The following is a 13,649-nucleotide window of genomic DNA, read 5'->3' on the forward strand; positions in this document are numbered from 1 at the left end:
TGCGAATTCAAATCCTGGCTGTGGGGGGATTGATTCAGTCCATCATGGGGTAGATAAAATAGGTACCGCTTTGCGGGGAAAGTCAATAGTGGTTGGAGTTTGGACAGACTCACCCCCTGTCATTGGAATGTAGGGTTTCCACCGCTACTGACGTAGGGTTGTAAACGGAATATGAGAGTCCTAATCGGATGTGCGGGGGGAAGGAAGACAAACTAAACACAAAAGGCAGTTCTAAAGGAATGAGTTCTCAATCTAGACCAGGGGTTGGCAGCCATTTTTTCTCGTATTCAGTACAAACCTCAATATGTAAAGAGCCGCAATGCAAGTGACTACGAGACGGCGGTCCTTTATAAACAACGTCACGAGGCACTCCTTGTTTAGCCGCCGCTGTGCGGCTCCGCAGGTTGCCGACCCCTGATCCAGATGACGAGTTTTCAACCGCTGCTGTGCCGCCTCCCCTACCCCGGTACGTTCGTGTTGTCTCTGGGCCCACGCAGAGGGCTTGCACGCGGTGCCGCTGGGCTCCGAGCCCGGCGGCGAGGTGGACGTTCGCATCGTTCACCGCAACGGAAGCCTCTACGTCCTCGTGTTCGGCTGCCGCGGCCTGGTGAGTCGTCGTCGTCGTCGTCGTCTGCGCGATCGGCGCGAGGGACGGGGGAGCGAGGGCGAGCTCGTTCCCCCCCCGGGGAGGTTCGGGCTCAAGGTCTCGCAGGCCGCGAACTGGGTTAAGATCGCCGGGGCGCCCCTTCGCCTTCGCCGCGGAAGTTAAAGATCCCACGACGGCCAGCTAGGCCGTTGCGTTGCAGGCGTCGCAGTCAAAATTTGCCAGATTCGAAGTTAACCATTCGGGATTACACGCAGCAGCAGAAGCAGCAGCAGCAACATCGCCACCCTACTGTGACACTACTGCAGGCCGTGTCCGTGAAGCATGGCAGCTTCTTGTAGCTTTTCACTTGAAGAATTGCACGAATAACAAATGTACTAGATTATTATTAAGTGTTTTGCCTCAAAGCAGAACGTTGGTTGACTAGTGGTGGCAAAAATAAAGTTGTCGATGAAACACCACCCTTCTCTGTGCGGCTCGTCTCGCCAGGTGTCTCCCGCAGGATCAGATCTCTTCCCGTGTGTCAAGACGCTGTTGCTGCCAGACCCTTACCTCGCCACCAAGCGCAAGACGCGTGTGCTGCACAGAACACCCAACCCCAAATTCAACGAGATGGTACGACCCTGTGCACACACCCAAAAACCCACATTTGACGAGATGGTATGACCCTGCACCAAACACTTATCCTCGCGTTCAACGAGATGGTACGACCCTCCACGAACACCCAAACCCACATTTGACGAGATGGTACGACCCTGCACCAAACACTTAACCTCGCGTTCAACGAGATGGTACGACCCTCCGCAAACACTTAACCTCGCGTTCAACGAGATGGTACGACCCTCCGCGAACACCCAAACCCACATTTGACGAGATGGTACGACCCTGCACCAAACACTTAACCTCGCGTTCAACGAGATGGTACGACCCTCCGCAAACACGCAAACCTCACGTTCAACGAGATGGTACGACCCTCCGCGAACACCCAAACCCACATTCGACGACGTGATACGACCCTGCAACCAAATCACATGTGGCTGAAACCCAGACTAGCAGCGCTGCCAGCTCGACGCTCTGACCAACTGCCCATGTAAAGCCGAAAGTGATTTCCTGCTCAAATGAGCAATGAGGCAGTACTTATTCCTTGTTTGCATGCCTGAGCCAGTGAAGGAAATTCTACATTCCTATGGCGGGGGTGAGTCTATCCGGAGGACAGTCAGGGTGGAGACTTCCCCACAATGCGGGTACTCATTTTGACGACACCGGAGGGATGATGGGTTGAGTCAACCACACCTCACAGCCAGGATTTCAACTCGCGACCTCTCCCAATTGCGAACCGCTCGCTCCACCGCTGCGCCGCCGGCTGGCCGATTGTGTAACTTCCCAAAGGGTAACAGCCAGCATGGGGAATCGTAGGAGGTTTTTTTTTATATCCACAGCTCCGTGCTCTCTCTCCCTCTGTCTCTCCCGCTAACACCTCATCTCCCACCCACCCGCACCACCACCTCCCCCCTACTTGTCTCTGCTCCCTCGCGACGGCGCAGTTCCTGTACAGCAGCTACAGCCGGGAGGCGCTGGCGCAGCGTGCGCTGCAGATCAGCGTGTGGAGCGTGCAGGGCAGCAAGCGCTCCGTCTTCCTCGGGGCGGCGAGCCAGCCCTTGGCCGACCTCGACCTGTCTCACGACAACTCGCTCGCGCTCACGCTCGGCCCCGTGCTGGACTAGGCGCGGGCGCGCGTCGCACCGGGGCGTGTGCTCCCAACTCTCGCGCGCGTCCCCCGCCGTGATCTACGGCGAGGAAGACGACGAACGAACCGGAGCGGCGCCGCCGGATCCCGGAGTGGCCCAGGAACAACCCAGGAACGTTAGCACGGGCCCACCCACCCACCCACCACTCCCCAACAAGACCATCATCCCCCCCTTCTGGTCCCTGTTATAAAATAACGTAATGTCAACCCGCAACGCACACAGCATATCGTTGGCTGTCCAAGAGATGAAATCAAATCGGACCCTTATTGCACTTCACATCCGCCTGGGTGAGAATGCAGGGCGATCGCTCAGCTCGGCCGCTCCGTGTCACAGACGCGGCCTGCTGCGTGAGCTTGGCGGTGGCGGCAGCGCGGGCGGTGTTTTGCGACGTTTGGATTTACCGGTTGAGTAATTGCCGGGAGCTTTTTCCGACCCGGCAACACATTTTCCCTCTTTCCTTCGTCCGATCTCCCTTCTTCCCTGAGTTGTTCTCTCTTCAGTTGCTTTTGTTGGTCCATCTTGCGTTGTGTTAACCACCGTGCCATTGCACCTCCCATATCTACGCATATCTGCGCAACCGCTATCGATGCGTATCTATTGTAGGCTAGCCACGGACACATTCGCCGAGCTTCCTATAAACTTAATAGCCCAGTAGTACACTGAAATGCAGGCTCATTTTATATCGGTTCTAGACTTGAACGCTCAGAGTTATCCCTTCACACTAGCTTTGAGCACACATTCGTCTGGAATGTAGTCGAGAATGTCGTGATGGGAATATTGTCTAGTAATAGGGGTATAGCCTAGTAATGGTGTTATAGTCTAGTAATGGGGGTATAGTCTAGTATTGGGGGTATAGTCTAGTAATGGGGGTATAGTCTAGTGATGGGGGTATAGTCTAGTAATGGGGGTATAGTCTAGTAATGGGGGTATAGTCTAGTAATGGGGGTATAGTCTAGTAATGGGGGTATAGTCTAGTAATAGGGTATAGTCTAGTAATGGGGGTATAGTCTAGTAATGGGGGTATAGTCTAGTAATGGGGGTATAGTCTAGTGATGGGGGTATAGCCTAGTAATGGGGGTATAGTCTAGTGATGGGGGTATAGTCTAGTGATGAGTCAGTGGTCTCGGTGCGACTGTCGGTGAGCGTTATGGAGGTGACGTGGCTTGAAAAGGCGTATTGATTCTCGTTCGGGGAGAGCCTTTCATGGTGCAGAAGTGAGCCTTGTTTTGATGAACGAGGTGGCAAGAAAAGGTCATCGCCATGACCCTATTTTAACGTCGGGAGGCCGTGCGTGCGGCGGGTTGCGTTGCAACGACAGACGGCACTGGGCGGGCGAACGTTTAAAATGGGGTGTTGGGGCGGCGGTCCTGTGCCCTAGGATGTTCGTGCAACAGAAACGTTCAAGCTTTGCTTCCGTTGCCCGCCGTGGGTCCGGAAGTACAGACCCAAGTGCGCAACCCCAGAGAGACGTGTGCACGCTTGATCGACTCAACGTTGACTTATAAGATCCCCCCCCACACACACACACACACACCCGCGCGCCCCCTGCGTAGCAACGTAGGATTACCCGGGTGGGCAAGTGCTGTTGGTGAGCGCCTGTTGAGGCACGGGACGCTGTACGAGAGGTGGCGGTGTGGCCGCCACCACGCCCGCCCGTCCGTCCGTCCGTCTGTCCGTCCTTGTCTCCGCGGTGCTGATGATTATTCACCACCGTCGGGTTGCTCACCTGGGGGGCACGGAGGTGGGGGGGGGGGTAAAGACACGGGGACCGAATTTAGACGTCGCTCGTCAACCGGCGTTGGCCGTGGCTTGGGAATCGGAACTGGGGCCGCCGCGTTTTTGTCGCACGGCGGCGCTTTCGGACCACTGCACTGCCTCCGCCACCGCCACTTCGCGGCACTTTTATTTTTAATAGCATTATTTATTTAAATATTTCACCCCGGAAAGGGCCCTCGAGATGGAGCAAAAACAAAAAAACCCCTTGGCAAGAGTGCCCAGGGTGCGGATTGACGCGTGCGCGGCAAACGCGTGACGACAACGGCAAAGATCCCCCGCAGAGCCCCTAGAAAATTGTTGGGGCAAGTGCTGTTAGCGAGCACCTAATGAAGGCCGGAACGGCACACGAGCGGGTGAGTGGCCAGCACCACGCCCCCACCGCCTTTGTCTCCCTCGCGCCGATGTTTACACACCGCACCAGGTACTCATTTTGGGCTGAGTCGACCTAGGGGAGGCCCAGGACCGGTTCGGATAATCGGGACTTCTTCGGCGTTAGCGGGAATCGAACCCGGGCTGCCGGGTTCGTAGCGAGGTGCGCTGGCCACTGCGCCCGTTGCCGAGGGTAGTCCAGGGTGTGGATCGACACGTGCCCAGCGAGCGCGTTATGACGTGCACACACACAAACACACAAACGCACACACAAACGCACACACAAACGCACACACAAACGCACGCGCACACACAAACGCACGCGTTTCCGTCCACGCACGGAGCCGTACGCACGAGCCGGATGGCACGCGGAGCGATGTGCTTGAGACGGTGATACCGAGGCGACGCACAACCGGCTGCTTGATCGCGATGATTCGTTGATAGTTCCTCCACGGGTTCAAAGGTCAAGTGTGACCAGAGCTTAATTTCTCTTGGAATATCATTTGGGGCCCTCAAGTTACCCTGGATTTCCCCCCCCCCCCCCATCTGATAGTAAGCTCAGGGTGGCGTGGGGAGGATGGTGCGGGGATAGGTGGGGGGGGGGGGGGGCAGGTGGTGGTGAGGGGCCGGAAAATATTTTCTGGAGCTTATTCCTGCACAGCTCCGGCAGATTTGTATCCCTGGGTGTGACCATCAACCAGAGCCATCCCTAGGGTCTGGGTGTGACCATACAACCAGAGCCATCCCTAGGGTCTGGGTGTGACCATCAACCAGAGCCATCCCTAGGGACTGGGTGTGACCATCAACCAGAGCCATCCCTAGGGTCTGGGTGTGACCATACAACCAGAGCCATCCCTAGGGTCTGGGTGTGACCATCAACCAGAGCCATCCCTAGGGTCTGGGTGTGACCATACAACCAGAGCCATCCCTAGGGTCTGGGTGTGACCATACAACCAGAGCCATCCCTAGGGTCTGGGTGTGACCATACAACCAGAGCCATCCCTAGGGTCTGGGTGTGACCATCAACCAGAGCCATCCCTAGGGTCTGGGTGTGACCATACAACCAGAGCCATCCCTAGGGTCTGGGTGTGACCATACAACCAGAGCCATCCCTAGGGTCTGGGTGTGACCATACAACCAGAGCCATCCCTAGGGTCTGGGTGTGACCATACAACCAGAACCATCCCTAGGGTCTGGGTGTGACCATACAACCAGAGCCATCCCTAGGGTCTGGGTGTGACCATACAACCAGAGCCATCCCTAGGGTCTGGGTGTGACCATACAACCAGAGCCATCCCTAGGGTCTGGGTGTGACCATCAACCAGAGCCATCCCTAGGGTCTGGGTGTGACTATACAACCAGAGCCATCCCTAGGGTCTGGGTGTGACCATACAACCAGAGCCATCCCTAGGGGCTGGGTGTGACCATACAACCAGAACCATCCCTAGGGTCTGGGTGTGACCATACAACCAGAGCCATCCCTAGGGTCTGGGTGTGACCATACAACCAGAGCCATCCCTAGGGTCTGGGTGTGACCATACAACCAGAGCCATCCCTAGGGTCTGGGTGTGACCATACAACCAGAGCCATCCCTAGGGTCTGGGTGTGACCATACAACCAGAGCCATCCCTAGGGTCTGGGTGTGACCATACAACCAGAGCCATCCCTAGGGTCTGGGTGTGACCATACAACCAGAGCCATCCCTAGGGTCTGGGTGTGACCATACAACCAGAGCCATCCCTAGGGTACGGCGAATCGGGGCTACTGCCCCGGGTCCCGCACTTTGGGGGTTTAGTTTGAAAAGCGTCGGGGGGGGGCTGACATGGTGGAATTTGCCCCGGGCCCCCGTACCCCCCCCATGCCCCCATGGACGGCCTTGCGTACAATCATGTCTTAAGTGTCTACTTATCATTTGTTGAGTTAATTTAAGTGTTTTCTCGTGAAATTATTTCACAGATATGGGCAGAGTCGAGGTTGTTCACGGTCACCGTACACGAGGTGTCGATTCTGGACGTCCGCGCTGTTCGCACTCTTCCCCAGCGTACTTCCGGAACCTGGGTGAGACTCTAGGATGGTGCCGGCAGCAGCGTGAACCCAGAAAGGGGTGTGGGGGGGGGGATCAGGACTTTTGAGTCGGCAGCGAGGAGCATTGTTGAGGTCTTGGTTGATGATGGGGGGGGGGGGGTACGTTGGCAAAGCAACGTGTAAACCTTCTTTGGAGTTCGCATATCTCCGTGGGTATTTCGTGGCAACATGTTCACCACAACAGGGAGCAGGGGATTGGTGTTGGTGATGTCAAGCTGCGCGGCACGTGATGTCAGGCACCCTCACGTGTTGTTCTCCCTGCTCCCCAGCGTTCCCGGAAAATATCGAGTGAAAGAATTAAGCCCTCCCTGTATCATGTGTGAACGCTCATTATTTAGCCTGAAAACAACTTCATATATAGAGGACTGCAGAGCTTGGGCAGTTGTTTGGAGCGCAAACTGGCCCACCTGGTTGCCCTTACAGTTTTGTGGTTCCTTAGCGTTGCGAGATGCTCTTTGCATGAACGACGACACTATAAAGAATTACGTTTTTGTTGCTGTATTGTTATATACACTTTACCCAGGCACAGGACTGCGAAAGGCCACACAATGTTGCCTCGGTGAGAGCCACGCTGCTGGCTATTGTGACACGTTCGAGGCGGCATCCGATTTCACTGCCAAAATCTGCAACGCATTGCGCTCTCCCATTGAGACAATCGACAAAATGTGCCAAACGCCGAGTGAAAGTCGGGTTACAAGACGAATGTACAGGGTATGTAAAATACCCACGCGATGTCTCTTAAGCATTACAGCGACCAAAATGTGCATCGTGGGGCAAAAGTGTGCGTGTTTACGGCCTTGTGAAGGCTGCCCGTATAGTCCAATACTGTTGCAGCGGTTTGCATGAGAACCTGGGGCTGGTTTCTCATAATGAATCGCACCTCGAGTGACATTTTCCCTTTGATTACGCCGATTTTGATTCCAAACTAGAGAAATGTTGCTCAACGCGTTTCGTACATCTGGCCCACCGGAGCTGCGTTGGAATGATTTCGCCAAGCTCCGCAAGCGAACTCTGTGTGTCAAGTCTGCTTGTGTAGATTTAAACTCGTCGGGATCTGTGCGCAATAGCAACTAGAAGGGCTTCGGTTCTTGCGCCATTGTGGGGCCCTCCTGGCGTAAGCAAGTAAGAAAGAGGGCCTCTGGCAAGTCCGTAGGGGTCACAGAGGTGGCAATGCAACGTGTGCAAAAAGGGCCCAACCGGGCTGAAGGATTTGCTGCCAGTCCGAGAAATGGTGTCTTGTCGCTTGAAATTGCTTTGCACACCAAGATCTGGTGGTATTGTGTTGAAGGTTAATGCAATAGAATTGCACTGTTGATAGACCTATGCTGACATGGGTATAATGGCGGTCTGGTTTTGGTCTACAGTGGAAAAAGGTGGGAACCGCTAACCGTGCCGCGTAGTGACGTTAGCACCCCAGTACATCTCCACAGATTTAAACGATTGTGTAAACAAAGCTCGCCCACGAATGGGACTTTGTGGTAGCGGTTGTAAACGGTTCCTTAGCACCAAAAAAAAAACCCAAAACAGTTGAGAAGCATTGCTTTTTTAAGTCAAGGGGCTCGTGGATGATGAACAGGGTTGTTAGGTTTTTTTTTGCGTTAGTAAGTTTTTACGAGCGGATCGAGTCGTTAATTACATGCACTATCTCGTTAATGTATTGCTTGAGCACAATCGCATTCGCCATCCAAGAGCGAATTTGTTGGCTGAGACGAATTACTGAAATCTTTTTTTTCTTTAAAGAGTGGCGTTTTTGGGTGGGGGGCGGCGGCGGGGGGGGGGGGCTGTTGTGCTTTCCGTTAGCGATCGCAGCCCCTGGTACTTTGAAGTATCCGGTGGAAGAGCGGCATTTCCCTCCGCTGCGCAACGCGCTGTCGTCTCCGATCTTTAAAGACCAAACTCACGAGCATTTGATCCTAATCTTTTCCACGTGCGCACATCGTTAGAGAGAGAGCGGGCGCGCGCGAGTGTTTAAATAATTTGAAAAGTTTCAAATGGTTGGAAAGTAATGTTCTCCACGAGCAGTTTCACTGTGCTTGGTTTTATTTTCGCTTTTAGAGAAAGGCAAACGTATATATTTACAACGGTTATTCGCGGGTGTGCTCGTCTTAAGATAACGAGGAGGCACGTTGATGTCGCTCTGCTGTATTTTAAACACTTTTACGGACTTCTCTCTGCTGACTTGCTGATTTATAGGTAAAGCAATCATCCACGGTAAAAGTCGACAAACGTAGCAAATGCGTTCCGTAACCCAAAGGAACTTTCAACACATCCGACTTGTCATGTATCTGCCCCGACCAATTGACCGCCCACACACAGTGCAGCATTTTGCGCCTTTGCGTGCAACGGTCGTCTTTTAAACAGACGTTCAACAGTCGATTTAGCACAATGGTGGTCTTCATTTCGGGCGTGCGTTCCTTGCCGAAGCGCATTGGAGCAATTTGTCCGGGCGTCCACTTGCCCCACCTCGTCACGTGTGTGTGTATATATAACCGCCTGCACCCGCGTCAACCGGCGAGGTCGCATACGTGACGTTGCGCTGCGATACGTCATCTCGTCAGCCCGATGGGGCTTTCTAGAGTAACGTTTCCCCTCTTACATTTGTCTCGTGACGCAGGAAAACCCTCGGGTCCCCTTTCACCAGGTCTGGTCGGCAGCGTATAACCTCATGAACTCAAACCGCTGGCTAGCCTGGTGTTGAACTGGTTTCACTCTCGCCAGGTGTCATCAGCAGGTTGTATCCTGTCAAAACAATGCCTCTGGGCAGCCCCAATGCTATGGGAAATTTGCAACATTGTGGGGCCACATCCATTTTCATTGTGTAAATGCCCAAGACGGTGTTTGTGAATTGGTAGCAATGATAATGATAAAGAAGAGATATGTGTGTGTATATATATTTATACAGCGTCACTTCTGCAAATCTTTTAAGCCCTTGTGCGAACGTGTATCGCACACATTTTTCACGCACGGAGGTGTTGGGGATCTACGGACGAGCGGGAAGGCGGCCAGAATCGACGCCAAACAATTCCCCAAGCTCTGTGGTCCTACGTTGGGATGTTTTGGCCAACTCCATGAGTGAGTGTTTATGCACGTGGGGGGGGGGAAACCAGTACAAAGCCACGCGTGTACAGACGGGGATTAATCCACTTGCTGTACTGTAATACCCCCGGCAAGCCAGGGGATGTTTGACCTCAACGCCCGCTGGTAGGATGGGAATTTCACAAATGTGTGTGATCCATCAATCCTCGCTGCCTCCCAACAGAGCCGGATTATACGCGTGCATAGCCACCCGCGTGCAGGCCAATGCAACGTTGGCCTTGATCCGCAGCGCTACACCTCGCCGATGAGCGTCTGTGAAGTCAAACAAAGTCCAATTGCCTTGAAACAAATGGCCACTTATGCAATGATGATATTCTGGGCCCATCGGTCAATGCAAAAAATATTCTTCTTCTCGCAGTTGAACGTCCGTGCCTTGCTTGTGTCTTGTCTTTTGCTGCGTCGGTGACTTGAGACGATGGTGCTTTAGAAACTAAACGTGCGGCCCCTGTTCGCGGACTCCTGGCTCTGGTTTACAGCACAGGTGCCCGCTTGTGGGCACGGCACATTGTGTTGATGCCACCTTGTGCCAACGTTCCACTCGTCGTCGCCGTCGTTCCCGGTGCCGGACCCCACATCCGGCTACGTCTGCTGTGTGTGTACGTGCGTTGGAACTTATTTCGCACCACCGTACGTAGCCATACCCGTGCTAGTCGGAGGTGCGGGGGAAGGACAACAAACGTAACGGAAAAAAGCAGCTCTAAAGAAGTTAGTTTTCAATCTAGATTTAAAAGTGCGTAGCTCCAGTGGTTTTCTAATATCGGAAAGAAGAGCATTCCAGACGGCCGCAGAAGCGCATCGGCAAGCGCGCGATGCGGTGACCGTCTTTGTTCGACGACCAGCCAAAAAGCCGAATGCGAGCCAAAAAAGCCGCTGCTGTGAAAGAGCAGAGGATGGGCGCTGCAGATTATTTGAGACGCACCGGCTGAAAACGTGCCTCAAATTGAAATAGGACCTGCACAGTGAGGGAACATTCACGAACCACCCAAGGCGGCGTCCACTCTCTGTCCACAATACAGCTGCCAATCCTGGGGCGGCGACCGGTTTTGATTTCGCGAACAACGCGAGTGTTTATCAAAGTGAAATGGGTCGTTTTATGGTAGTCGACGGGTGACCGCGAGTGGATCACTCCGGCTGCCCACCGAAAAGGCCAGAGGAAGTTGGGATGATTGCTCTTGAGAGAGTTTGGTGAACGTTATTTAGGGACAGCAGCGCTCTGCCGGAGGGCAGCCCATTGGTAATTGGCTACACACGGTTCAGGTGTATGTAAAGATTTGATGAGTGCACAGATTACCTGAACTGATAATTGTTGGGGGGAAATATAGTCTGTCCTATTCACACCAACATTGAATAAGTTAGAGTGGAATAAATTGATTTTACCGTGGTAGTCAAGTACAGCAAGGTGACGAGATTAAATCCGCGGACTTGACTAAAATTCCACTGCTTGTCACCGAATTTGACGACTTAGAAGACGGGTCCACTCCAAAGCAATCGGTTGCGTGCAACGAAGTCGTTCGTATTTCGACGTCTCCGCAACCGGTTGGGAGCAGTCGCGCAGCCGGTTGGGAGCAGTTGCAGCGACGTTGCTCATCAACGCCGCGCGACTTTTTGAGTGAACTGCGATTGGCCGTTAAGATCTCGGTGCCGCTGTTTCATTGCCCCGTTTTGTTGCGCAACTAGTCGCTCGGATGTGAAGAACAAAGCAGTCGGTAGGCAGTGAGCGATTTGGTGGAACCCCCCCCCCCCCTCCCCCCCGTGATGTCTCACTGCCATCACCGTGGGACCGAGGGTCTCCACACAGGGCAGGGGCGATGACCGTAGAGAGTCGTGGTGGTGGTGGGGGGGGGCCGGTGGAAGAGGGTTCCCGTGCGGCCCTCTCCGTCCACGAAGCGCGTCGCCAGCCCTCGTTATCCCTTCGCGCACGTGGTGGCATTTGCCTACTGGGAAAAAGGTGCGTCGCTATTGCTGGGCTTCCAACTCGATGCATATCATTAATTTCAGACAGTGTTGTACCCCCCTCTAACTATGCACACACTGTTCAAAATTGTTATTGCAATCGCTATTTATAACGTGATGAAGAGAGAGAGTAAAAAAAAACTATATGTAATTATACGCCGTGCCGTGTATGCCAAAGAGAAATGGTAAACTGTTTTAAATGTCGCTATATATTTGGAGATAGAGAAGAGGGAGGGATACGATGAGATTTATAATTGTTACGTCTATTGTATGGCACCCCGTGGGAATTTTTTTTTTACAAATTTACACTTCGAATCGGCAAGGACGGCTTTGAAGAGACGCGCGTTGTGCACTCTCTCCGCCTGCCTGCATCGCGAACATTGCGAGGCGGTTTGCAGTACAAAATATACAGGCCACGTGAACACACTTGGGACTGCATGCGTTGGACATGTTTTAAGTGTTCGCAATGAATCAAATAAGGGATAAACGAGACCGTTTGCGTTGGTGCACGAGCACTAACTGTTTGTTATATCACTATGTGTCATTACTACTGCTTTATAACAGAAAACAATATATTAAAAAGGCCAACGTTTCGGGCTGTGGACCTTCACACTTTTGGGCCATCGCCCATCGTGTAAAATGTATTACCGTATTCTCCGGATTATAAGACGCCCTGCAAAGGATGACGCACTCCAAACACGTGTCTGGTGTCATTACATTTAAATGAATCTGGTTTGGCACGCGCGCACACAGCACGAACGCACCTACGTGATTTAAGACGCACTCCCCAACTTTTGCTATAAAATACAACGTTAACCAGTTCGTCGTATAATCCAGAGAATACGGTATTATATTTTATGCTCAAGGGAAATTATCTTAGACGAATATCGCGAGGTTTTTTTTAGCGTTAAAGTGTATGTGGGTGATGGCTTAAAGCAACAATCTGGGTGGTTGCTTGCCAACAGGGGGCTGTGTTTAATCTGTTCTTTATGCATTTCATTTAGATTACAACCCTGAATCATTACCCCCATCACACGTGTGTTGCAAGTACTTCATCTCAGCCGTAACTGTCCTCGGCGCTTTTCCGTGAATGAATGCGGACAGCGCCACACCGGCGCACATGACTACCCTTCACCAGCATCGTCGTCGTCGCGAGAATAGGTTTCGCCACATGCAAATCATGTGTGCTTGTCAGGAGAATCAAACAATGGATCATCTATTTTTTTATGTTTCAGGCTACAGACTGCCAGTACACGCACCCAGCTTAATAACCAGTCGACATTATAGACTGCCAGTACACTCGCCAAACTTAATAACCAGGCTACAGTCTACATTATAGACTGCCAGTACAGTCACTCCGCTTAAGAACCCGGCTACATTTATTATTTTTATTCACCCTCTTTTATTTTTATATCTACGTGACTTCATCAAAAGAATCAAAGAAAATGGATCATCTCCTGGGATGGCCTGCAGAGACCACAATGGCGCTCCTCAAGGTTTTGGCAATGCCCAAACATCAGAAGCGGTGGCCCCACGCGGAACATTGGGAAAAGGCTGCCGTCTTAGGTTGGACGGGGAGACGCAACGGAGGAGATCGTTCTGTCAATACCCCAGCGGCTTCAAATTGTTGTGGCGGCCCTCACAACTGATGATGTCTTATCGGCGAAAGTTCCACCCCCCCCCCTTTCTGACAATTAGGGAAGATTACTTCGCTACACCCATCTCTCTCACTTCCCAGCAATCTTGATTCACACCCCCCCGCCCCCCACGCTAGCGCTTAGAAATCGAGACGGATTGGCAGCTTGGAGAAACCCCGCCCCTCCATAGGGGGTGGAGAGGAGGGAGCTTTGACATTTGTCTCACGCTACCAGGATGCTACGGAGCTCGAATCTCAAAGCAAACAAATATTGGGGGGGGGGGGGTGAGGACATACACACACGACTCTTCCACACCAGGAAAGATAACGAGATCGATCGAGTCCAATTGAGAGCACAATACGCCCAGCACACGCACACTCC

General features: G+C 52.9%; 1 protein-coding gene across 4 annotated transcripts in view; it reads left to right on the plus strand.

The window, feature by feature from the left end:
* LOC116944414 (phosphatidylinositol 4-phosphate 3-kinase C2 domain-containing subunit beta-like) overlaps positions 1-12,661 on the plus strand; it is a 52,450-nt gene extending 39,789 nt beyond the window's left edge. For all 4 annotated transcript variants that reach the window (XM_032958003.2, XM_032958001.2, XM_032957999.2 and 1 more), the window contains 3 exons: positions 498-607; positions 1,094-1,219; positions 2,149-12,661. In XM_032958003.2, the coding sequence (XP_032813894.2) occupies positions 498-607; positions 1,094-1,219; positions 2,149-2,328 (416 nt within the window). In that variant the 3' untranslated portion in view covers positions 2,329-12,661. The remainder of the gene's footprint in view (positions 1-497; positions 608-1,093; positions 1,220-2,148) is intronic.
* Positions 12,662-13,649: the final 988 nt, after the last annotated feature.

This window comes from Petromyzon marinus, chromosome 21 (assembly GCF_048934315.1).
Source record: "Petromyzon marinus isolate PM22_M1 ecotype Great Lakes invasive population chromosome 21, UKy_Petmar_22M1.pri1.0, whole genome shotgun sequence".
NCBI classification, from domain to species: Eukaryota; Metazoa; Chordata; class Hyperoartia; order Petromyzontiformes; family Petromyzontidae; genus Petromyzon; species Petromyzon marinus.